The sequence below is a fragment of the Nannospalax galili genome, unplaced genomic scaffold (genome assembly GCF_000622305.1).
Source record: "Nannospalax galili isolate Female #2095 unplaced genomic scaffold, S.galili_v1.0 scaffold102, whole genome shotgun sequence".
NCBI classification, from domain to species: Eukaryota; Metazoa; Chordata; class Mammalia; order Rodentia; family Spalacidae; genus Nannospalax; species Nannospalax galili.
In genome coordinates this window covers 7,581,674-7,609,427 of record NW_008351958.1, presented here as the reverse complement: position 1 = coordinate 7,609,427, position 27,754 = coordinate 7,581,674, and the positions used below count along the sequence as shown (strand labels likewise).

At 38.7% G+C, this 27,754-nt stretch overlaps 1 protein-coding gene across 2 annotated transcripts in view; it reads right to left on the bottom strand.

The window, feature by feature from the left end:
* Zfhx4 (zinc finger homeobox 4) overlaps positions 1-27,754 on the bottom strand; it is a 185,853-nt gene that overhangs the window by 2,570 nt on the left and 155,529 nt on the right. For both annotated transcript variants that reach the window (XM_008848911.2, XM_029553980.1), the window contains exons 6-10: positions 24,018-24,134; positions 17,505-17,638; positions 17,117-17,317; positions 16,540-16,657; positions 10,669-16,071 (exon numbers count right to left, since the gene is read on the bottom strand). In XM_008848911.2, coding sequence (XP_008847133.1) covers positions 10,669-16,071; positions 16,540-16,657; positions 17,117-17,317; positions 17,505-17,638; positions 24,018-24,134 — 5,973 coding nt within the window. The remainder of the gene's footprint in view (positions 1-10,668; positions 16,072-16,539; positions 16,658-17,116; positions 17,318-17,504; positions 17,639-24,017; positions 24,135-27,754) is intronic.

Below are 27,754 nucleotides of genomic sequence, written 5' to 3'. Positions count from 1 at the left end.
ACCGATGTTACTTTGTTCTTGAACTAGGGGAGCTCACCAAATGGGCAGGGCAAGGAGTGTGCTGGGGGCTCCAAGATCTGACAGGAGAATTAATCTGGAGAGAGTAAATAAAGTGCAATTAACAATGCATAGCTGCACAGGGAGTGGTCTCAAGATTTACTAGAATCACCTTGTAATTACTGGGCATAGTCTTACCTCCAGGCTAAATATGACACATGGATGTTACAAAATGAGATAAACATACACAGGAAGCTGCACATTCTTGTTTATAGCCCAAAATAAACTAATTAGTTTCTTCATTGGTATTTACCCAGTCATAAAAATTCTTCCTAGGCTTCATGTTCAATCATATGCATGGACTCCATAGCCAGGGACTCAATCAACCATAGATCAAAAATATGTTTCAGTTGCATCTATACTGAACATATATAGATTTCTTTTGTCTTGTCACTATTCCCTAAACAGTATAGTGTCACAACTATATGTTTAGTATTTACATTGCATTATTGACTGCAGGTAATGCAGAGGTAATTTAAAATATAAATGGGGATTACATAGATGAACACAAATACCGTGGATATATGAGGGCACTGGGCATCTGTGGACTTTGATAAGTGTGGATGTCCTGGTATAACTGAACACCATTCTCTCTTGACCCTTACCACAATCATATTCTTTCACTAAATCTCACTTACTACTGGAAGCTTCCATGCCAAAATTGTCTCTGACTTCATCTGGATCAGTTACTACAGTTGTGATCCTGCCCATCTCTAAGGAATTTCCATTATGTTAGAAAACAGTGTCCCAGCATCCTCAGTGGTTCAGAGGAATAGATACATAAGTTCTATTTTTTTATAAATAAGATGCCAAATACCTCACATCACTAGCACTCAATAATAAGAAGGGTCAGAGGAGACTAGCTGCCACTCTGGTCACATGAAAGCCATTCAGATGTTTAAGATAGTTTTAAAATATTGAAAATTTCTGATACCAAGGGTACACACTCTAATGAAGACTGGCTCACATATTCAAAGTGAGTTTAGAATGAAAATGGTTTATGCTTTGCAGGGGTGGGTAGGGAGGAATGAGGAAATCTCTTATTCATTGATCTTTAACCCAATTTGTTATGATAGCCCTAAAGAAAGGTTGAAATAATTGCTCTTGGAGGTAAACACCTTCATTTTCTCTGTTTTTATCTTACCCTGCTTGGTATCTTCATATTCTTCCTACTTGGTTCTCGATGAAATAATTTTTATTTGCAAGAAACAAAAAAACAGAAGGAATGACTAGGCTATTCCAAAAAGTCTCAATTTTATATGCTAAATTAAATCTTTTTCTTCTTGTTTGGAAATTGTACCCAAAGCCTTACACTCGATAGGCTAACACTCAAACACTGAGCTAAATCCTCAGCTCCTACATCCTATTTTTTAATGCTCCTTCCTATTATATTGCTCTGTTTTCATGGTATTTTCAGCTGTTTAGCATTTAACAGTAATTAATTTCGAATTATAGAATTTCAAGCTTGAGTGATTCAGGTAGAGACATGATTCAGGGCAGAAGAGCTGCCTCTGTGTTGTTAGAATGATAACACATTGGCAGCCAGCTTCTTTTCCAAGACATAAAGCAACCTTAGATTGGAGTCTAGTAGTATAAGGGAACACCCTTATATTCAGTCACTGTACCCCCTTCCACCCAGCACAGTCTTCCTTCTCAGTCTGAGGAAACAATGAACTTTCTTACTTCTCTCAGAGCAATTTTAGGGATCTAAGAGACATGAATAATACACCTGTAGTTTTGACAGCAGGATGGATCAATAGCTGTCAACTCCAGGTTTCTCATTAGATGGGGTATGTATTTGCCTACCTAGAGGTCATAATGAAGTCATGGAATATCTTAGAAAACTGTAAGATAGATTTTCAAAGACCATCAAGGATTTTTAGGAATTTAACATCTTGATAAGTAACATCAGTTATTCAATAAAAAGTTTAAGAAAAAAGATACAAGTTAAAAATGGTAAATTTCACACAGTGGGATTGCTACATATTTAAGGTGATATGTCCTTAAAACTTGGTAGTCAAAAATTCAGTATTTCAAATCCCCAAACCACAGAAACAAAGGGAAAACTGCACAGTAATTGTGATACAAAGTCACGGTAGCTCAAAATCAAAACTAACTGGCCGTCAAATTTTCACATCTCATAACCAGTCCTCACACTAACAATATATGCTTTCCTTTCTTTCTGTTGTCAGTTTAATTATTAGAAATTTCATTGAGAAATTTAAAAAAGAAATCCCTGTTGCTGGGCGTGGTGGCACACACCTTTTTAATCCCAGCACCCAGGAGGCAGAGAGGTGGATTTCCCTAAAATGCAGGCCAGCCTGATCTACAATCTACATAGCAAATTCAGGTCAGCTGGGGCCACAGGGAAACACTTTCTCAAAAAAAAACAAAAGAAAAAAAAAACTCTCTGAATAATCTTATTTTATTATCATTTCTTTTTGATGAAATAGCTACATAACTCCTGAAAACAATTCTTTCAAAGGAATATGCCTGCCTCACAAGGAACTTATCCTCACATTTTATTTATCCTCATGCTTGAGACCTTAGCTCTGCCAAAATAAATATATAAGTAAGTAAATAAGTAAACTCCATTTAAGGAAATTGGGAGGCACTGTATTATTTGCAAACACTAATGGAACATTTAAAATCAAATATTGCTTGAAAATTATGAATAATTTAAAAATGGAAAACCAAGTAATTTTTCTATTATTTTGGGCAAAGTTCCAAAGGAAACCAACTCATCAAAGGATAAAGTGAAAATTTAATGTTTTAAAAAATATTTTCCAGGATATTATCACAAGAAGTATGCAATAGTCTATCATCACTTTCCCATTTCACATATGATCAAAACATCAAAAAAACCTACAAAAATGTGAAAAAATTTAAATCAATAATTCACTTTGTTAAAAAAAATGAACAATAATACTGATACTGAAACAAGACTAAGCATACTTGGTAGATTCTGTCCCTGCAAGTTCTTCTAGTTGAGTTAGAAGGTCTATAATTTGAAGATTTCTAAGAGGTAAAGTAAGGAAGCTTTGTGAGCATTAAAAAAAAAGTAAAATAAAGTGAATGTTTACATTTGAAAACTTAGAGGCTGATAAATCTTGGAACTGAAAGTGTATTTTCAGTTAACCTCACTTGGGGACATAGCTTTTGGCCAGTGTTCATTTACCACATAACTCATCCACTGGAGTGTATTTTAACATTTCTTTCAGATCAAAACCTTGAAACCCATCTTCAAGGGATGTGATAGATTTACAATGAATTTAGATCCCCTTAACTAAATCTTTTAAAATGAGTCTAAGATGAAAGCATCATATTTCAAATAACCATATGAATAACAAACAATAACATGACCCCATAGCTAGTCAGGAATAGAGACACACCCACTCATCTGAGAATGGACATCTAGGCTGATTCCAAAACTGAACTACTGTGTCCTTAGGGGAAATATCAGAAGTACAATTAGAGATTTCCATATTAAGCAAAATAATCCAGACTCAAAAGGAGAAATACGGGATGCTCTCATTAGTGGATCCTAGATTTTATGTAGATTCATGACAGTATATATTCACATTGCTTTACATCTATCTATCTATCTATCTGTCTATCTATCTATCTATCTGAGACATGAAAGCAGATGAAAGACTAAGGAAGGCAGGAATAGAGGAGAGTTTGGAGGAGGGGTAAATATGTTCAAAGTACATGACATACTTGAAATAAAATGCCTTTATGGAATCTGGTACTATATACCATGAATATGCTTATAAAATAATTGTAGAAAAACTAAATAGAGACTTATTTTACTTGGAAAGAATTTTTGCTTGCTGTCCTCTAGCTGTGGTATTAGTCTTTCACCATGAAACAAAACTACATACTTAGTGAGGAATGATAGATTAGGAAGATGATGGACAGATGGAGCACCCTGTGCATCACTTCATGATCTTCATTCCCCACCATGTAGGTACATGAACATACAAAAGATATGGACTGGAGGTATGGGAATACAGGTTCTCAGATGGAGCCCTGATAATAGCTTTCCTGTGCTAATCTTTCAAATCTCTCAATAAAAAGGTCAAATTCAAGGGAAATTGTGGGTTCCAGTAGGCAGCAATATCCATGGAACTTTGCTCTTTACAACACTCCCTGTTGGTTTGGGTTCATGATTTAATAAAGCAGCAGATAAAATGCTGATTTCCTTGGTACCTGGTAAGTTAACTGCATTTCAATCTATTGTGCCTGACATCTTCTCAGCAATCCTGACAGTTATAAATGGGGCATATATTTCTGGGGAGGATATATATTTTATTTATGGTGAGTACCATCAGAAAAAATTACTTAGATTTCCTAAACATTTCTTTCCTTTTTTTCTCTTTTATACAGGACCTCTGGTGCCAGGATCAGAGTAACAAACTAAAGGACATTTGGCAGAAGAGTCCTTTGTCCCAGTCAAGCCCCCTGACTCAGTGGTGAGAAAGGAAGATGCTATAAACAACACTTACAAGGGTGACAACACAGTCACCATCAGTCAAAATGGACTTGTAGACTAAAGTCATAGACCCTTCTATTGTTTTTGCCATATAAGTTATTTTCTTAAAACTATTTTTATGAATAACTGATTATGGCATTCTTGTACATCAGACACTTTGATGTGTCAACAAATTATCACTATGGCATATAAAATGGAACTGCAAAGTAACCAAAACACTTCATTATAGCTCTAACATTGAAAGTGCTACAATTACCCAGACAATGAAGCACAAAATACTTTTGGGGAAAGAGGAGTTGTGTGACAGATAAAGAAAGGCACATTGCAGATGGTGCCATTCTACTCCCTAAAGCCAACTAGCTATTTGGAGTGGAGAGGGAGAGGAAGAAGCAATGGCGGACACTGGCTGTTACTGTTTCCAGGCTCCCCACCTAAAAGTTAGATGAGGGATACTTTTGATTGTTAGAGAAGGATGGGATTGAAATGTTTGAAATTTATGTAAACTTTAATTTTAAAGATGAGGAAAACTTTCCTGATATCCTCTGTAAATGTCATAGATACATGTAATCAGCAAATGCTAGATTTAAACAATGTACAAAAAAAATTGCTTTTAGAAACAAACTCACCGATACATTTAAAAATAAGAACAATAGTTTATATATATATATATATATAATGGTACACAGACACAGACACACATATGTCACCTACTGCATTCATTTAGTTGTGCTTGTGTGTACATGTGTTTAGGGCTGACCACTGGGGAGTGGATAACTTAAATCTGCAAATGTTCCACTTATCTTGAACAGAGAAGTAGTTCTTCCATTTTCTTATGCCTTAATTGTAAACCTTAGCTGAGGGATGGGAGGGGAAAAGATGTAGGGAATAATACAGAGGTCTTAGTTCCTGACTTTATGGAAATAACAAATAGGAATGATTGCTACAGTCATTAATGTCTCATAACAATGCTAAGTTGGAAATGATCACAGAAGTCACAGTTTTAGTCATTAAGTTTCAATATAAACTTTATTACTTTTGAGGTACAGTGTGGGTGGATTTCTGTGACTAAAGAACCCTTAAATTTGAATGTTTGGGGCAGGATGCAAAATAAAAAATAAAAATAACAAAAATTTGCCCCTTGGGATGGTTCAATATACGTAAGTCAATAAACATCATAAATCATATAAATGGGTTCAAAGACAAGAATCACATGGTCATCTCAATAGATACAGGGAAGGCCTCTGACAAAATTCAACATGCATTTATGTTCAAAGTCCTAGAGGGAACTGGACTGGAGGGAACATACCTCAACATAATTAAAGCCATATATAACAAACCACAGCCAACATCATTTGCTGAACACTGGAAGCATCCCATTGAATTCAGGAACGAGACAAGGCTGTCCACTATCTCCACTTCTTTTTAACATAATGCTTGAAACTCTTGCAAGAGCAATAAGATAAGAGCAGGAAACTAAAGGAGTAATAATTGCAAAGAAGAGATCAAATTATCCCTTTGTTCAGATGACATGATATAATATCTAAGAGAAGCCAAAAATTCTACCAGAAAACTCCTAGAAATTATTATCATGTCCAGTAAAGTGGCAGGTTACAAAATTAACATACAAAAGTCTGTAGCCTTTCTATATACCAACAACAAGAAATCAGAGAAAGAGCACATGGAAACACTCACCTTCACAATAGCAGCAAAAAAAATAATATCTCGGATAAACCTGACCAAAGACATTAAAGAGCTATACAATGAAAATTTTAAATCTTTAAAAAAAGAGATTGAGGAAGACATCAGAAGATGGAAGGACCTCCCATGCTCATGGATTAGAAGAATTATTATTGTGAAAATGAACACCCTACCAAAAGCAATACATAGATTCAATGCAATGCCAATCAAAATCCCCATGACATATTTCACAGAATTAGAAAAATGCATCCTTAAATTCATATGGAGGCACGAAAGACCTCGGATAGCCAAAGCAACCCTGAGCACAAACTAAGAGCAATGCCAGGGGGATTACTATACCAGATTTTAAGCTGTATTATACAGCTATAGTCATAAAAACAACATGATACTATCACAAAAATAGACCCATAGATGAATGGAACAAAATTGAAGACCCAAATATGAGTAATTGCAATTTTAGCCACCTGATATTTGACAAAGGGGCCAAGGACATTAACTGGAGGAAAGACAGCATGTTCAGCAAATGGTGCTGGCAAAACTGGATCTCCACCTGTAGAAGAATGAAAGTAAACCCCTATCTTTCACCTTGCACAAAAGTCAATTCCAAATGGATCAAAGACCTCAATGTAAAGCCTGAAACTCTGAAACTGTTAGAAGAAAACATTGGGAAAAACCTACAAGATATAGGCGTAGGAAACGATTTTCTAAAGTGGACATCAATTGCTCAGGAAACAAGGGCAAGAATTTACAAATGGGACCTCATTAATCTAAAAAGCTTCTGTACATCAAAGGAGGCAACCAGGGAAGTGAACAGAAAACCTACAGAATGGGAGAAAATCTTCACCAGCGACACATCCGACAGAGGTTTAACATCCAGAATATATAACGAATTCAAAAAGCAGAGAATCAAAACAAGAAGCAACCCAGTTAAAAGATGGGCTAAGGAGCTGAACAGAGAGTTCTCAAAAGAATAAGTAAAGATGGTTATGAAACATCTTAAAAGATGTTCAACATCACCAATAATTAGGGAAATGCAGATTAAAACCACTTTAAGATTTCATCTTACCCCAGTCAGACTGGCTAAGATCACAAGAACAAATGATAGCAAATGCTGGAAAGGATGTGGGGAAAGGGGAACACTCATCCATTCCTGGTGGGGCTGCAAACTTGTTCAACCCCTATGGAAAGCAGGGTGGAGAATTATTAAAAAAAACTACAAATGATCCTACAATTTGACACAGTTATACCTCTCCTTGGCATATACCCAAAGAACTCATCCTATTGCAGAGACGTGTACATCCATGTTTGTTGCTGCTCTTTTCACAATAGCTTAGAGATGGAAGCAACCTAAGTGTCCCTCAATTGATGAGTGGATAATGCAAATGAGGTTTATTTATATGATAGAGTTTTACTCAGCAGTAAAGAAAGATGAAATCATGAAATTTGCAGGTAAATGGATGGAACTAGAAACTGTTATACTAAGTGAAGTAACACAGACTCAGAAAACAAAATCGACATATGTTCTCCCTCATATGTGGACCCTAGAGCCAAACTCTGATAAGTGAGTATGTAACCAGACATAACTACAGTAACCAGAATAATGGAAAGGAAACAGAGAGGTAAAGGAAAAGAAAGAACCTGAAAGAGAAGGGAGATATGGATAAAAATTGGGTTAGTTTAAGGGAGGGTGGAGGGAAGGGTATACAAGGAACCTAGGGGATGGGATAAAGGGAAAGAAGGAGCGCAAGAGAGGTAGGACCACAGGAGAAGTTTATTATTAAGGGAGAAAGGGAGTAAATGGGGGCACCTTAAGTGGGAAAACCATGATGGAGGAGTGAGACAATGTGAGAGATAAATAATGCCTAGCTAGTTTTGAAAACTAGAGGGAACCATATTACTCCTAAAACCTACTGACAAACTAGAAATAGCAGATCAAGAAATATATGTCTAGGTAAGGTTTATCTGAGAACAACTGGTCTTTGCCCAAGATTTATCTACATGACACACAGTAATTAAAAGTACCAGACTGGTGGAACAAACTTTCTTGAATGTTTAACAAACATACTTTGAGGCCTATAATAATTTGGTCAGAATGACAATAAAGAACACTTTTGCTCCTTGCCCTCCTAGATCGACTAGTTCCAGGGGACCATGAGCATCTCTCAAAATGTCCCATAATTGTGGTGCGTCACCTGTCCTCTTGATCAAGAAGGCCAAGGAGACCCCACCAGATGGACTTGAACCAGTGTCCAGTCTACAAAGAGGAGGGTCAACACAGAGGAATCATTTCCTCCAGGCTTCCAAGAGAAGCCAACCATGGTCAAGCAGGACCTTTGACTTATCTTTACATAGGTGGAACTGGTAAAAGAAAGGAGCCAGGGGCTCCTCCCAAGCCCATGCGACCCCTGAGGAACAGATCCTCAAACGACCTTAAGAGTAAAAATAAGTTGGTTTATCTGGCCAACTGTATGGCCTTAAGCACCCAAAAGGAAAGTATAATCAAAGATTAAAGGGGCCAATATAATGTTTTACGAATCCATACGCATTGCTAAAGGCTACATAACAAGCACATCAGATTCAATGCAATTGCCAATCAAAATCCCCATGACGTTTTTCACAGAATTGGAAAAAAACATCCCAAGATTCATATAGAAGCACAAAAGACCTCGCCCAATCGTATCTAAAGGAATATTGACAACTGATTACCACTAGATGAGGAACAGCTGACTCTCCTAAAACAAAGACCCCTAGATAGGCTGACTAGATTCACCAGAAGGGCAAGTAATGAGGAAGGGCTGGGGGAGCCAACAATATAGCAGACAGTAGGAGGGATATCAGAGTATAACAGCTGTAGTGGGGGGAGGGAGGCTATGGGACGGTACCATCTGGGAAGTGGGTGTATTCAACTGAATGAGATAGTTTGGGATGTTCTGTGTGATACACACACACACACACACACACACACACACACACACACATAAAAAAAAACCCACAAAGCTTTAAAAAATGTATTATATTTGAAGAGGAAGCATGGAAATTTACATCATGCTAATTAGTAGAGGTTATAACCAATACCATTGAAATCTACCCGATGACTTTATAGACATACACAGGCACCAAGGATCCAAGTGCAACTGATTATGACTAGTAATAATCAGATACATACAGATTAATGACCCCAGCACTTGGGCGCAGTGGAGACACACAAACCCTGGGGATAACCAGTCTAGCCAAAATGATGAGCTCTAGGTTTAGTGAGAGACCCTGTCTCAAAAATTGTGGTGGAGGGTTTGGGAGATGGCTCAGCAGGTAAGTGCACTTGCCACCAAGCGTGAAGACCTGAATTTGACTGCTGGAACCCACATGATGGAAGGAGAGAACGGACTCCAGTAAATTGTCCTCTGGCCTCCAAACGATCACAATGTCACAGGTGCTTCTTCTAATCATGTAGTTATTAAAAAATTTTAAAAAATGATAAAAATAATAACTCTTCAAAGCATAAAAATTTGCTCCCTTATAATTAGTAGATGTGAAAAACTTTACCATTGAAATCTACCTGATGACTTTATATCCATGCTCAGATGCCAAGGAGCTCAGAAAGTAACTGACTATGACTAGTAATAATCAGATATATAGAGATTAGAACATGTGTAAATATCTTAATGTCAATTGCATTAAAAATGAAATTTTCTGTATGATAGTGTATATTTTAATAACATAATGGAGATCTTTTTTAAAGGTTAAAACCTCATTTAATTTTATGTCATAGGGTTTATACTGAGTACAATATTGTATAACTATAAAAATTCAACTGTAAACCTAAAAATTTACAGTCAATTTTGAAAGAGATGCATCTTAGCTCAAAAAACTGTTATTGTATATGTCAATGTTGTTGTAATGAAATGCTTCTTCTAAGTATGTGGTTATTAAATAAATAATTTTTTTAAAAAAATCTGCCCCTTGGAAAGAAAATAAATTAAATACCAATGAGTGTGCATTTAAATGTCTCAGGAGGCAGAGGCAGGTGGATTTCTGTGATTTCAAGGCCAGCCTGGTTTACATAGTGAGTTCTAGGACAGCTGGGGCTACAGGGAGACCCTGTCTCAAAAAGACAAAAATAAATAAATAAAATAAACAAAAAAAGTCTCACTTTCCTAATATACATATCAGACAGGATGACACGTTTTTGTTGAAATGTATTGAAATTAGCATGTAAACTATATCTAAGAGGTAAAGATAAAAATAATATGTTTCTGAGAATCTTCTTTGATCAGCTATACGTAATTTCCCTATGTTTAGGTTGACCTATATTTTGGCTACCAGCTATATAAATGCATCTATTTTTCTCCTTGGATACATGTGACTGGTTGCCTAGTGCCATCGAATTAGCTGTACTGACTCTCCTTTAAGGGACTTACTGTTTGAATTTTGTGGAAATCCCGGCAAGGAGGATGGACCATTCATTCCAGGGAGGAGGACTGGAGGAAGGCCAGGGAGACCTGGGTAGGCTGCGGGCAGGCTGATACCGTGGAGCGAGCAGCTGTCAGTCATGCTCGGCTGCTGTACCGTTAAGCCCAGCACATCTGAAGCTTTCTTTATACGGTCAAGTTCTTGCTGGGCCATCAGCTGCCGAACGGTGGTTGGAGCAAGGTAATCTTTCTCCCGGTCAAGCTGACTGCCCACGGTCTCCCTCACTTTGGAAATGTGCTGTTTGGAGAAAATATGATCTCGGATGGACAAGCGGGCAGAGTACTTCACCCCACAGAGGGTACACTCTGGCTTCGTGCCTTCCGTTCCACTCTGATTGATCATGAACGGCTTCCCTATGTTAATTTTAAATTTCTTTTCCTTCGCCCTGGCATTCTGAAACCACACCTGCACCACACGTTTGGGCAGACCGATCTCATTGCCTAGCATTTCACATTCTTGCATGGTTGGTGTTCGGTAGTCACTGAAGCAAGCCTTGAGGACCTTGAGTTGAAGATTGCTCATCTGGGTTCTGAAGCGCTTATGACCGGGCCGATCATTACTTTTGGATTTAAAAGGGTTGCTAGACCCAAATGGATTGGGTGAGCTAGGGTCAGCTATGCTAGATGTTTCACTACGGTCAGCGTTGTCATCTGGGTCATCAGTGATGTAAAAGTTTTGGTCATGGTCACCATCTTTGTCATTGAAATGGATCGATGGACTCGTGAGAGAAAAGAGAAATTTGTCGTCACATACCTCTGTAGTGGGGGTGGTTGCTGGTTTTGGCAACGTGTCGAGAGTTTTGGACTCTTTAGGAGACAGGGCTGTTTTCACATCTCCAGAACTTCCCTGGGCACCCTCCATTTCCGTGGTCCCCTCATCTCCGGTGGTGGCGTCACTGATGGCCGTATTAATGGAGGAGGTCTCATCAAAGTCAGTTTTATTTTGATCATACCCAGCCTCAGCTGGAGGGGCATTTAAATTCTCTACATCCTCGGGACATTCGGCTTTGAAAGAAGAAGGGCTTAGAAGATTCTTTGGGGACAGTTCTGCTGTTTTACTTACAGGCGTTGACACAGTGGAAGCCAATTCATTCTCACTAGAGAGATCAATTTTAGTTAATGGCAAAGATGGGTAATCAAAATAAATGTATTTCTGTGGGCTTTCTCCTCCATCCTCTGTGGATATTAAAGGGCTTGGTGGCAGGCTGTAACCTGCTTGCTTCCCTTCATTCCAGTGGCGAGAGCGAATGTGGCTTTCTAAGGCTGACTTTGCTTTAAACAGAGCCCTGCAGAATGGACACCGTTTATGGGACTGGGCAGGACCCACCGCCCTGAACTGTCCTTTCCTTTCTCGGGCTCGTGTGTTCTGGAACCAGACTTGCACCACTCTTTTCTTCAGCCCTACTTCTCGTGCAATGTGATCAAGCATTTTCCTCGTAGGGTTGGAATCCAGCAAGTATTTTTCATAGAGTATTTCCAGTTGCTCTGGGGTGATTGTGGTTCTCAAGCGTTTATCACGGTGTTGGTCCTCACCACTATTTCCTCCCTCCTTTTCACTGCAATTATTATCTTCTTTTTCATCCAGTTTCCTTTTAAGAGAAGCAGCAATGCTGGTGGGGGCTGCAGTGTGGGAGGTACTGGTCTGGGGTGGCATCTGTGTGAGAGAGCTCCCCAGCAACTGTCCGGTCATCAGTGGATTGTTGGGATCGAATATCATGTAGGGCATATCCATGGGCCTTTCCAAGAAGGGAGAATGGAGGAATTGATTTTGAGCAGCGAGGAAGTGCATGTGCTGGTGCTCCTGCCAAAGTTCCAGAGTCGGGAAGGCTACTGTACACTGATCACATTGGTATTGGAGTAACTGTGGAGGTAGACTGTTCTGGAGAGAAGTCATGGAAATTTGCAGAGGACTGGAAGAGATCGAAGTCTGAGAGGCAGAGGGAGGTCTTCCAATCATTTGGGGTTGTTTGGGCGGCTGTGGTGGGGGTTGGGCTGTGGATGCCTGTGGTGGATCTGAAGAGGTCGATGCTGATGTCAGAGCAGATTTGGTACCTTGTGAAGGAGGAGAGGGATCACTCTGCTTTGCCTTTTCTGTGGGGTATTCAGGTTTTGGAGAATTCTTCTCAGGTTCTGGTTTGGGAGATGGAATCAGGGGTGTGCTAGTTCCGGAGCCAGAACTGGCTGCCGGGACTGCGGTGTTTTTGGCTGCATCTGTTTGTCCAGACACTGTGCAATGCTTGTACACCACTTGATCTGTGGCGTCCATGGAGTCTTCCGTTTGGCTTTCATCTTGGGCATCATCATCCTCGTCCTTATAACACTGCTTTTTCTGATGGGTGATTAAGTCAAAGATCCGGGGGAAAACCACATTGCACTTTTTACATTGGTACTGCATGTTGCTTGTTCGAATATACCGTTCATTGGTGAGTTCCCTTTTTTCATTATCTTTAGCTTCTGCTTGATTCTCATAGCTCTTCCGTGCTTTCTGACGGGCATTCTGGAACCATACAACAATAACCCGAGTGGGTAGGTTGAGAACAGTAGAGAGTTGTTCTATTTCATCATCTTTTGGGTAAGCATTTGTGTCAAAAAAGTCTTGCAGAACCCTAAGCTGGTAGTCAGTAAACCTTGTTCTAGAAGATCTTTTGCTGAATGAGGCATCTGATTTATAATGGTCTAAAGAGGTGGGTTGTGGATCAATTCTGATATCTTCTAAAACAGTTATAGGAGGGTTACTGAAGTTATATGGTGAATCCTTATTTCTCTGCCGTTCCTTAAAGAGTGTATTTCGAAACCAGTGTTTGATAACTTTTTGAGACAGGCCAGATTTCTCTGCCATTTCTTGAATCTGTTCTTCACTTGGAGAATTATTGATGTCAAAATAAGCTCTCAGGATTTTTAATTGATCATCTGTAATTCTGGTCCGTGGCCGTTTGAACTGGGAGTGCCTTAAGAAGTTGGGGTCTAGCCCCAGCTGCTGCTGGCAAAGCTGAGTGAGGTCTGCAGAGAGGGTATCCATCTGTGGCAGCTGCAGGGCGAGCTGGGGGGGAAGTGCAGGGTGCTGCACCGGCTGCATCATGATGGAAGGAAAGAGGGGGAGATCGAGAGAAACCGGAAGCTGGACCTGTGGGGGTGCAGAAGGAGGAGGCGGTGGAGGAGGAGGCGGTGGAGGAGGCGGTGGTGGTGGTGGTGGTGGAGGAGTGGGTGGTGGAGCTTGCAGAGGAGTAGCAACTGTGTTTGAGATTTTCACAGGCCCCAGAGTAGAAGTCTGTTGGGGTGCAGGGGGCAGAGGTGGAGGCGGAGGCGGAGGTGGTGGCGTTTCTGGGGAGGAAGGCGAAATTGGATAAAGCTTATCATAGGCCTCCCTGTACTGACGAGCAAATTTTTCTAGCGCTCCATATGGGAAGAATTGCCCATGCACATGTTCTTGGTGACTCTTTAAAATAAGAACATTGGAGAACAGTTTACCACATGTACCACACTCCAGCTTGTCAGAGTTCTCGCTTTCTCCACTTCTGCCCTTCTTCTGGGCCTTCTGCCGGTTTTCATTATACTGAATGACCAGTTCGAAACCAAAGTTCTCCAATAAAGCTTTGGCTGCATTGCCTCTGGCCCCTGAGGCTATTCGGGGTGGAGGGATACCCGGTTCTGCGGATTTTTGCTTCTTTATGTCTTTGCTTTCTTTGAGTCCTTCACCTTCACTTATAAATTCTGGCTTTGGTTTTTCTTGCTTTTCAGCCACCTCTTCTGCCTCCTTATAAGACGGCAAGTCCTTCATGATCTGGCAGTCTGTACTTGCCAGGCTACCTTGCTCTTGTTTCAACAATTTACTTGCTTGTTGTTGCGGCTGCTGCTGCTGTGCTGGGGGTGGCTGCTGTTTCGGAGGCTGTAGCTGGGGCTGTGTGGCTTGGTATTGTTGTGCTTGTTGCTGCAGAAGTTGAAGCTGAGTTTGGCCAACGTGATGTGTTTGAATCTGCTGCTTCAGGTCTTCAAGCAAGGAACCAGCCATTCCTGTCATGCCAGGCACCCCAAATGTGGCAGAGCTGGGTAAGCCCAAATCTGGCCCCAAGCTAAACTCTGCCCCAGGTATGTAGAATGGAAAGAGGAACTGAGGCTGCTGAAACTGCAGCAGTGCCTCTGGGGTCATTGGAAAATGAGGCAAAAAAGCTGGGTTTAGAAACTGTGGCTGAAAGAACGCAGCCTGCTGTTGCAACTCGTGCTGAAGCTGCATCTGGATTTGTGCTGGTGACTGCGGCGGGTGATGGGTCGGCTGAGCAGAGAGCAATTCGGGAGTTTGCTTTTTATTTAATTCTTTGGCATCTAAGTGGGTATCTTTGCTGTTGACTGCTGCTAAGCTCATGGAATCTAACATCCCTTGGCCAGGGCTAGTCATGTTGCCTGTGATGCTGTGCCCAGCAGCCAGGTGCCCACTTGGCTCCAGCTTTGCAGCTCTGGCCTTTGTCTGGTGGAGTACAGACCTCATGTGGATCTCTAAGGTAGAGCTTTGGCTGTATGCGACATTGCAGATGCTGCATTTGTAGGGCTTGTTATCTGTGCTGCTGTTGGTTTCCTGTGGGACAGGACTGGAGGCTTCTTGCAAAACCTTTTTCAATTTATGCAAGTGAGACACTGAATTATAATGGACCAAGAGAATGTTCTTTTGGGTGAATGACTCTTTACACACTGTACATTTATAAGGACGAGATGGATCGAGGAATTTTTCCATTGTAAAATTGGGCCCTTTTCTAAAAGGTAAGGTCCGCTTTGGTTCAGAGCCCAAGTCGTCTGGAATAGAGCTACTGTCGCTTCCGACAGGACTTGCCTTCCCTTCATGGTCCACCTCATAGTCTCTCTCCATTTCCTGCTCTAGGCCATGGTCATCCTGGGACATCGTTTCGCTCTCTGCCCAGAGCTCACCATTTACCGGCAAGGAAGCATACAGCTGCTGGAGTTCAGCGTCACTCAGTTCCGGGTGGCCTGCTTCCAAGTGTTTTTTTAAAGCCTGGAATGTACGGAAACTCCGTTGGCAGAGGTTACACATCGTAGCAGCCCGAATTGCATGATACTGGGAATGTATCTGAAGCTTCTGCATAGTTTTAAAAGCCAAGCTACAGTGGTTACAGCGATACTTATAAACATGGCGATCAGAAACTGACAGTGGCTGCCGTTTTTGTTGTTCACCCAGTTGGTCTTGCAGAGCATCAGGGATTTTCACATCCTTACTGCTGTTCTTATTCCATTCTGATGCCTCCAAGGGCTCCTTCAATGGTTTCTGTTCCTCACTCTTTATTTCTACACCTGCCTTTGAATCCTCAAGACCTGCCATATTTTTGTCATCCATTGGGCTTTCACCTGTTAGGACAAAAACACAAATACATCTTTTATGGTAAGAAAAGTGACCACTGTAATGCCAGTAAATGTAAGTAGGAGCCAGTAAAGATGCCTGCATAATTGATTTTTTATGAAGAAATGTTTATTGAGTAACTACCATGTGGAAAACACTATATTAGGTGTTGACAGGAAGATGAAGAGGAAATCACTCCTGGCCTCAAGGAATTTAAGAACAGAGAAGAAAACAAGTCAAAGGTAATCACAGTGTACTGTCATGAGCATTTTAACAAGGGCCATGGCCTTGGTGTTCATGAATAAGAACATTGAGAATGGTCTTGGTCATTTGAGAACTCAGTTCTCCAAGGATAGGTAGAGATATGTCTTTTCCCTATGTTTTTGATAAAAGTCTTTGATAGTGATTGTCTTGGAGCCCTGCCCAAAGGCAAGCCCTTTGTGTCTTCTCCATGAATACCATCACAGCAGGCATACCTGAATACTTCCCAGACCCCTCAGCTGACATGGCTGCAGGTGGGTCCCGCTCTGATTTCTCAGAGGCAGCTGCTGGCAGTAGCATACTGTTTGGCATCATTACGTCAGGGACAGGCACCTTTAAACACCAAAGGGATTTGTGTTAAATGTGCTCTGGAAATCACGCAATACATATCTCCACTTACATTTTTCTAACAAAAGCAGGGACATCAATCACTTCAATGTTATTATAATGGTATTTTTTTTTATGTTATGACTTAAAGGTTTTTGAAGGACTATATTTTTATAATGATAGCTAAGAAACTTTGAAGCTAAAGGTACCCACAAGAGTCATTTCACTGATGTTATAAAAAGAACCACAAAATATGTCCCTAATTAAGCTAGGCTCTGCATCCTAGTTTTTCTTCAAGTAAGAGAGACCACAAATGGGTCTCAACTGTGATTTCTATGACACAGTCAATAAAAGACCTTTAAGTAGCTCAGAAGAAATAAATTTCTATGAACCCATAATTACAGATGCGTATTGATAACTTTACACAGGTCCCGTCAGATATGCATCAGCCTTCGGCCTCCTTACTGTCATAAGCAGCTTCTCCACACAGTCTGGAGATACACTGTGCAAATGGGTCAGATGCAGCTGGAGGTGCATTTTGTTGCTGAGGACGTCCTGGCAGAGGGGACAGCAGATGACTGGCTGCACAGAGTGCTGCGACAGGACATGCATCTGGATTCGACTTTGGTCCCTACTGTTGTAGTTACAATAAGGACACTGATAGAACTGGAAAAGATTGAATAAACATCATTATCATTAGCTAATGTAATTTGATGATTTCAAACTGTTTATGTAACACTAAGACTTAACACTATTGCCTACTGCAACGCCTATGTCCATTTTAACAGCACAAAACAGAAACAGAAATAAGCAAAAAGGTGGTTCAGGCACAAAGAAAAAAACATGTATTTACCTGTTCGTGACAAAATTTATTGTCCTCTGTAGGTTTTGACCTTTTTGTTGCTGCATCATCTTCTTTTGCCAGCAGGAGTAGCTGGACGCCCCCTGCTCCACCAACTTTCAACTCCTTCTCTGGGGTGATTATTCCTAATTGCCAAAAAAAAAAGAACAACTCAATTTATAAGCACAATGTACAGTCAGAAAAAAAATCAAACAATGGAGACTCTAAACCTATGGCATCAAATAAAAACAAAAGTCAGTCAAGCAGTTTTAAATGACGCTAATCTCAAAACACAAAAGACACACTCCTTTATGCCCACTAAGTGGACACTGTACATTTTAAAATGTACTCTTGCCTTGTGTTTAGATAACCCTAGATGGCCTTGAAACTTTCATCAATAACATGTGTTCTCTGGTGTCTTGGAATGTCTTTATCACATTAGAGTCAATCTACTCCCATTCACAAGTACAACTTAGAAAACCATTATTTTCTCTGTTTGATGACCTATCTCTTTTCTAAATTCTTAAGTCCTAAGATTTCAAAACTCTGAGAAGAGTTGATGAGTTATAATTCAGAACTAAAATAATAATACATTTGTATCATGAGTGGATTTAAAAATTAGAAAGATTTTTAAATTGACTAATATAATTCTGCCACTGCCATTAGCACTATGAGTCTGAGCTGTGGGCTTTAGCAGGTGGCTATGCTACAACATTACAACACAAACCTCAAGAAGACAGTTGTTTTAGGGGGTTAATCCAAATATTTAGTGTTAAAGATGATTAAAATTTTGCCTAGTCGAGCAGTATAATGTATATGAGCCTCACACACATCAAAAGGATAAAACAGTACAATTCTAATTTCCCAATCTAACAGAAAATTCTTCCCAGCATCAATTTGCCCAGTAATCTCCTCTGCAAGGCTGGATATTACAGTGACATTGAGTAGGCATGTCACATACATCTCACGACAAACACAAAACCTCATTTACCAGCCATTCCAATCTCATCATAGTGCGGCATCATCTGACCTTTTTTCTGCTGTTTATTATGAGTATTTCTAATTTTAACTTTCAATTTTCACCATCTTCCAGTCAATTTGCAACTAAATTATTTCCAGGGTGAGGACACTATCACTGGACAACTGGGTGCAAATACATCTTGAAATGCAGTGAAGCTAAACCATTGATTGCTATCAGACCCCGCATAAATATATAGTCTAGGGTAATCTGATTGTACGCTGGGCATGAAGATTTATCTTGATTTTTTGCAATTCACATACAGTTTCTATAAATGAACAAATGGTACCTTATTACAAAATAACCAAGTTTTAATTTAAAAATGAGGTCAAGGATGTTATGGAAACAAATTCAAAATGGAAAAAGAATAGGAAAAACTCTGTATCATACTAGATAATGTTTCATACCATGTAAGTGAATTTAGAAATTTTAAATTCAGAAAGAAAAGTAAATGTAAGAGAATAGTTCTAAAGAGACCAAAATCAAAACAGAATCTAAATGAAATAATGACCATAATTTTATTCCTTTAGTGTTTTTGGTTGATACAGAGTTAGTGGTAAATTTTTAATACATGATGCTGATACTGATTTCAAGGTTTATAAGCACTAGGTGTTACCTGCAATGGTATGCTTATAACTATTCTATTCTCTTGAAGAAATTTGAGTTTTTTCTATTTATTGGAAAACAATAACATTTGTATATGAATGAACTTAAAATAGGAACAGACTTGAAACTTTAAACTAAACAATACACAAGTATTTGATATCCAAACACATGCCCCTAACTGGGATGTTTTCTACTAATTCTGGAATCAAAATTTATTTTTTTCCTCAAATCAAATACAACATATAGTTTGTGCTGTTGCTTTTAAAGTGTCAAAATGCTTAAGAAAAACAATCTGATATATAATATCTACAAATAAAATTCCCTATTTAACATGTCAGATCAAGTTGTACAAAATGATTGTCATTTAAATTAACAAATGTCTATCAGTTGTCTTCTTTAGTTTGACTTCTCTTTAAAATTTCCCATTACAGAGTAATAATGTTTCCTTAAGAGATTAATACCATGCCATCTTCCCTTATCATTCTTGAATGCACCTGGTACCATTGGGCAAGATCAAATAATAACCTGATTCAGTTCCCTGTAGTATCAAAGACTGTCACATAAAAGTTGAAGAAGAATTCCCATGACTTGTTGTTTTTTGGCCCTTTGGAATATCAGAAACAGAACATACCCTCTAGAAACTTCTAACTCTACTGTGTGTGTGTGTGTGTGTGTGTGTGTGTGTGTGTGTGTGTATCCATGAACTAATTTCCATGAATATTCACAGTCTTATTCTGATATTGATACTATAAAGAATTAAAAGCATTGTGGACTATATTTTACTAAGCCTATTCACAGGTATGAATGCTGGGTATAATTAACTGTATGTTAGTGACATATTGCTTTTATTTTATGAACGTCAATACTCAGCAAAATGTCATTGTTTTTAATTTAGTGATATTCTGTGCTACACTAAAAATGTAAGAGTTGAGTTGAAAGGTCACTGTCACATGGCCATTACAAAAACTTGACTTTGCTGTTCAACACAACATAATGTGTCAAGTTCCATGTATTTTGGCCAATTAACTGCTCATTAAATCATGATATCTATGTATGCTGGAGCCTCCCAAATACCATTTTATTCTAAATTAAGAAATTATAAAGTTTTTTTTTATAGCTAAGGCTTAGACTGCTTATATTTATCTTGGCATCCAAGAAACATAAGCTGTTGATGAGGGTAGGCAAGAATTCTGAGACACAGTAGTAGGACAAACACAGATTCCTGAGGATGAGACAGGTCTTCCAGGTGACTTATACAATGCAAGTTCCATTTCAGACATGCTTTTATGTTCAAGTTTAATATCAAAGCATGCCTGGTAAATTATAGGAAATAAACTCTGGGGTCTTTTATCTGAATTGTGTTATCCTAGAAAAAAATTGTCTTGTATTAAATAAGGGCCAATTAATTTTAGGAAGGTTTTGTGATTACTCATAGTTTATAATGTGCAACTTCATTTGAAATAAATCCTGTTTGTTACCCTGGAGCAGAAAAAATTTTGAAATGAGATCATAATTTGTTTTGTATTGTTAAGGACACCACAATGTTCTCAAAGAGTAATGTCATTTTAATGAATTTTAACTAAAAAAATGAAGTCTAATTACAAATAAATACTGCCAAATACATGAGCCAATGATTATCTGTCAGTTACAGGATTATTTAACTTGCAAGAGATTGCTAATATAAAAATGACATAATTCATTTCAATTCAGATGCCGCCTACTTAATAACCCTCAATCCCTAAAACACAGAAGGCTGTAAAATAGTTTATACTCATAACAACTCAGGAAAATCCAATAACACACATGTTAAAGCAAATCTTGAAAAATAATAAAGCAAAATAGTGAATTATTATTTATGAATCAATATATGATAAAGCTTGAATACTATAAAACTTGGATAAGCAGATGTTATTCAGCTCAAGTAATTCTAAATTATAATTACCAATACAGTATTCTTTCTAATGAGACTTGAATGGAAGGATAATTTTAATTGCAATAATGAAGGTTAATTTCCTTCTTTCCTCATGTTTACTCCCTTATTAAAAAGTGGTCCCCTTAGCCACAGCAGAGACATATTACATTTTCAATGCAAATGTATTAATCTGGATAAACTCTATATTAATTTTTGTACTGCACAGAGCTATAATTTGGATTATAATTAATCTAAAGTGGCACTAGATTTAAATGACTATATAAATGAGGCATTAGGAGGCTCTTCTATTATGAATGAATATTCAACAAATATAACTTGCATATTGCCAAGTCTCACTTTGAAAGCTCTAGTCCTTCAGATTAATGCTGGCAACCTAACACAGCAGCTTGCACAAGTACAATGCTCCTGACATGTGCTAATTCCTTCCTGCCTAAAAGTTCTAGGTTGAAGTGGGGTCAATCTGTTTTCACATCTAACGTATTAACATAGCAATTACTTTATGTTTGTGCCTATTCTTTTGACAATTATAGCTGGTATAAGAATAAAAGAATATAAATAAGTGGTTTATCCCATCACAAGATACATTTTTACAAAGAGAAATAGCCATGGAATAATTCTTCAGCCTGTTAAGATTCAATCCCAGAAAGCAGAGAACTTTGTTTAAAGTTCATGTTAGTTTTCAATAACAAGAACTATCTTAGAGGCTGCAAGGTTTCAAAGCTAAATATTTGCATCTCAACATTTGCTTTTAGTTGTACCTGGAGAGCATTTACCCAGATAAAATTTATTTTAAATAACTGCCATTATGCAAAGGTCTGTCTTCCTATATACCCAAGTCCTGTCTATATGGCACAATTAGGAACTCAAGGAAGAACAATAACTCACTAGACCATTAGGGAGCAATTGAGCTCATGACTTATGCAGAGCCATAAACTGCACTGTAGAGACAGAGCCCCTGCATCTGTGGTGTGTTTCTCAACAGTAAGATGAGATCCACTTTTAAGGGATTCCCAGAATCCATCCTTTGCAATGGCCTAGATGTTAGATATTTAATGACAAACACAATGTCCTATACCTGTGAGCATTCTGTGATCACTGTTGTAGTACTTTCTGTTTTATATGCTCCTCCAGAGGACAAGAGAGGAACACTTTGAAATCTGCTTTAATACTAGTACATGAGCGATATCACTGAATAAAGACAGTCTTACCATCCCGAATCAGTAAAGCTACTGGTCTGGATGAGGTCCATCTTAGAGTAAACAAATTGGCCACCTTGCTTTTCAATACTTTAAAAAAATATTTTATTTATTATTTTTATTTTATGTGTATGCATGTATTGCCTGAATGTAGGTAAGTGCACCCATGTGGTGCAATGCTCGCAGAGGACAGAAGAGGCTGTTGGATCCCCTGGAACTTGAGTTACAGGCAGTTGTTAGCTGCCATGTGGGTGCTGGGAATCGAACCCGGGTCTTCTGCAAAAAGAGTCAGTGTTCTTAACCACTGAGCCATCTCTCCAGCCCCCTTTTTGATACTTTTCAAATGAGGTTTCCACTGGGCTACCCTTGACATTAGGTGCTTCAAACTCTGTGTTGGTTGGCTTAGGAACCAGCCTACCAATTTTGCGATGGCATCTCTTCAGAGACTCAGCTTTAGGCTCAATACTAACCTTAGATCCTCTTTGCTTAAATCAAATTAGAATCATATGTTGATGCTATATCCTAGAAGCAAATAACAATGGCAGTTTTCTCACTGGACTCCTATAAGAAATTTAGCTTTGAAGAGTGTGGAGGTGGAAGTAGAACCCTTCAGATAAATTCTGAAGGGAATGAAAAACCCGGATACATAAGGACTGAATTACAATTATGAGATAATTCATATTTAAATAAAGTTATATGTATAAAAATGCTAAATTTTGGGCAACCCAGGGTCTTTGTAATGAATATGAAGTTCTTTATATGCGGCTGTGGCTGGAATTCAAGGAAAAGATAGGTGACTACCTGAGACTAATAGGCTTGAACCCATTTCATCACTTCTGCTTCAGTGAGTCCAACATAATAAAACTAGGTATAGCATGCAGCCAAAGTGGCCAATGGAATATTCATTGCGACCACAGATTTCCATCTCATACATACAAAGCATGGATGAAACCATATATTTGCCAAATCAAACACAGAAAAAGCCGTAGGTATCCACACCAGATGCTGGCCTAGGGTTTGTTTGTGCACAAGTAAATGTCATGACATGAAGGTTTGTTTTCAAAGACAGTAGCTTTCATTACTGGGATTTGTCTATTCTAGAAGATCAAAATTACCCAGCACCTAATCCCTTTTCAATGATATTTCCGCTTTCTTAGGCTGAATCATCTGTAAACTTTTTTGCTGGATTTTGTTTGAAATGCCTCAAATAGATGCCCTTAGAAAGGGCAAATTCCTCAGTGTAAGTTAAAAATGAGAGGTGGGGGGAGGGGCAGGTAGGTAGAGAGAGAGAGAGAGAGAGAGAGAGGGAGAGATATTTATTTTTAGGGTTACATGCTGGTTTGGGAGGGGTTTTTACGTGTCATATGATTGAATGACAAAATTCTAGTGATATCTAATCCTGTGCTTATGAAAAATTAATATGCCATCAGAGGAATCACAAGTATAGCTAAGATTAATGAAAGGCGCTTAAAAAATTACAAGCACACAAACTGATTTGATTAAAAAATAATCTCACTAGTCGTCCTGTAATATTCTTCAACTTATCCACATCTATTCTGTCAGATGGTTATGATTAAAAATAGGTCAATGGGAGGCTACCGATAGAAATCACATGCAAAATGCACATGCAATGAATAGGAGCGGGAAGGTTCAGACAGTTCAAAATGAATACAGCTTTTAATGAGCTTTGGGGAGGGGTGGGGCGAAGGAAAGGTTGGTTGCAGGGAGAGGAAAGGTGTAGGAACGCAGACAGCAAAAGTCTAGCTTCTTACCAGGGTCTTTATTGGAGTTTTTGCCTTCACTATTGTCTCTCTCGTGTGTGTCCTTCTCATCCTCCTCGGCCACAGTGGTAGGCTTAAGAGTGCCTTCTGCCTCCTCACTCTGTTCTTCTGTTAAGAAAACAGACCAGTGAGTAGCACTGAAAAGCCCAGAAAATACACACTAAAATAAACCAGATTACCACGTAAAAACTTCATCTGTGGATTGTCTGTACATCCTCCTACTCAAGAAAAGAACAAACATTGAGGCACACATCTACATAAGAACATATTGAGGCCATACTGAAGCAAATTTTTATTTAAAGGTATGTCATCCTCATCCTGAGAGCATGTATTTGTAGGATATTAAAATGAAAGGAATCATTTTACAAACATTTAATATGAAAAAGACTGGGAAATGGATGCAAGGCAACTGTAGTTTCAATAGTAGAACATTGTAACAACATGGATCCTGCTCATGGGCTTAGAGCAAGGGCATCAGAACCAATTAGACCCATAGAAGAAATTCTCAGGGAAATAACTTGTTAACAATGGGTGATATAAAAGACAGGTGTGTTTCCTGCCTTCAGACCTCAGATCTTGGATGAACTCCTTAAAATTCTACTAGAGAAGGTCCCCAAACTTCAGTTATGCTGGGGATTTTTTTCAAAGGAGAGCTACATAGGGCCTTGGCTATAGGGAGGTATCCTTGCTGGACAAGGGCATCAGCCCACACCTCATTCACAGGTTCACACCAGCTAGATTACATGGAAATCCTCATAGTAACTCAAACCTACTTAATTATTCTGTAAATCTTAGCTATGCCACTGCTGGTGGATTAATCTGTTTACGCAGTTAGCCTCTATGCTGGGCCGTGCGGCACTAATCCATGAAAGGCCCACTGTTCTCTTTCATCCTGTGATCATTTGTCTCTCAGTGTGCTGATGTCACATTTTAATGAATTTTTAGCAATCTGAGTAATGCCAGATAGCCAGGCTCACAACTCCCCACAGCATGACATGCTGTTTTCATTGCAGGATAAAGAAAAATAAATAAATAAATAAAAGTCATATTCCCCAGTTCAGGTAGGAATTACATAAATTAGGAGAAGAAGGTAAAATGGGATTTGAAGCACCAGGCTGCTCAATTTCATAAAATCTTTAATGACCATATAAATTAACCCTGGAAAGGCAAAAGGTCATCGACACACATTTGCATACACTCTTCTATTTGCTTTTGATAAGCAGAGCTTTTATGCAGAGAACATGATACAATTAACCCTTCAATAACCATACAAAATGCTGCTACGGACATTTTAAGTGTCAAGCATTAACTGAAAATTACACACTGAATAAAATTTTCATTGCAAATGCTATAGTGATTGAAAGGGGAAATCGTGGCCCTCTCCACACCCCATGTTTTATTAATAACATTCTGACAGCGGAATGAAATATCCACTGTCATATGTAGCAGCTGAGCACAAAAAAAAAAAAAAAAAATCTATTTAGTGGTTCACTTTCCAGCCATGCTCTGCACTGTGTAAGCAAAAGGGAAAACCAGACACTTAATACATTCAAATAAGAGTTTGGTTCAACTGAGAGTCCTTTTAGATATGATAATACAAATGCGTTCATTCCAATTTTTCATTTCATACAAGAGCATGGGAAAGAGGGCCCTTGTTAAAGTAGTCTAAGCTTTTGAGAAAAGTTCCCTTTTGGTCAGAGACATGGAAATTACACTTTAAGAAAACAAAGATACAGTATTTCTGGCTCCACCTTGCCTTCACCTATTGGTAACAATCACTGATCTCACACAGCCTCCCTCTCTCCCTCTTCCCAGCAGCAGGCTATGCTGTGGGTACGGTGGCTGAGAGGGCTTTGGAAACTGGAAGGCTGAGGTCATGACAAGATTGGACTCTGTCCCTGCCAATTCCACATGAACACGTGACATGATATCCAGTGTCAGGCCATGGCAATTACTTTTCAACTCATCCAGAGGAAGGATACAAGACTTCTTTGAGTAGATTTACTGGACCTTCCCCTCCAGGGTTGGAAAATGAAGTGTCAGAGTGCTACTGGGCAGCCTTATCTCCAGGGGACATAACATTGTAAGGGCTATCGCAACTCCTTTTAATAAAACATGGTGTGTCAGGAGAAGAAAAAGAAAATTATGAAGGCACTAAAAGGAAAGGTACAGTGTAATCTGGGTCTCATCAGACAGATTTTTGCAAGGTCCTCTTCTTCATTTTCTGGTATGTGTTTCAAGTGTGAGAGAAATTCCCAGACATGTTCTTCTATACATCACTGTGGTGTCTGACCTCAGCCTGACCCCTGCAACAGTTTGAGAAATCTGAATGTGAACAAAGACGCTATGTCCGCAGCAGGGAAAGATTGTGGGATAGACGCTCCCCATCTACTTAATCGCAAACAGCAGTTCTGAGGCCATAACTTTCCTGGCTCCTCCATGGCAAAGCTCAGGGCTCTGAGTGAAGGATTTGCCTGCCCTGCCTCTAGTTCTGTGAGTGCTTTTTCGCCCTCTCTCTTTTCAGTTCTTCCTTTGAAGTAGGCAGGCAATTAGCTCTAATGCTCAAGCAGTTCAGACCTGTTTTGTGGTTTAGAAGGCGAAAGCTGTTTATTGCAGGTAGGCTCTTTGGAGCCATAAGAACTTAGCACATTTTTAATCATGCAAAAAATAATCACAAGGTAATTTCTAAACACCATAAAATTTCATATAAGTCAGAATAAAAGGTCACTTTCATACTCAAAGAGGGTTTGAGAAATAAATTTATCATTCATTATATAAATAGGTTTGAAAGTCAAAAGTAATGACGTGAAGAAACAACTATCTCTAGAAAACCTGTGGGCTATGATTTGGAGTAAAGGGAAGAAGTGGCTATATTCTAAGTTAAGTACCAAATTTCCTTGATTGTAGAATGCCATAACATGAAAATTATATGGAACATTTTAACATGTTAAGAGAGCACTACAGAACTGAGGAGAATAAATACATTTTATAAAATTCCAAAACAGGCTAAAGCAGTTTTTATTTTTTTGAGTTTCTACTCTGTTACATGAAACACCAATAAAAGCATTATAGCATACAATAATACCTCTACATGTACGAAATATGCATTTTAGTCTTCTTTAAATTTCAAAGAATATTGAAGATACAATATCCACTTGTATGTTACACTTTATAATACTTGCATGCTTTAGCTTACAGTGTGAGTTAATTTTCACTAGAACCTCCCAATTTTCAGTAAAAAACAAATAATATTTTCATTTTGAACTGTTTCACAAGACTAAAGAGAACAAAATACTATAGTCTGTGGCTACAGAAATATTATAGGAACATGGTGTAACAACTGCCCCAGTATTTTTAACACACCTACAGTGGTGATCTTGGGTTTCTACACACAAGAAATCAACTATATTTAAAAGCTGTTGAGTGATTAGCTCAGAATATTTTCAAATGAACAATAAAAAATAATTGGAAAACCACTATTAACTGATCCTATAAATTATAATATACCACTTCTAAGCAAATCTACCAGACCATTGTACATGTCCCCCTTGGTTCACAGAAATTGGAATGGAAATTGGAATTGTAGTGTTTGAAAAAAGTATCAAACTCCATTTTTAATTGACAGGTGATACTTGTACATATTAATAAGGTAGGTGTGATAGTTTGATACATATACAGTGGAATAATTTATGCATGTATAATGTGCAATGATCAAATAGGGTTAATTA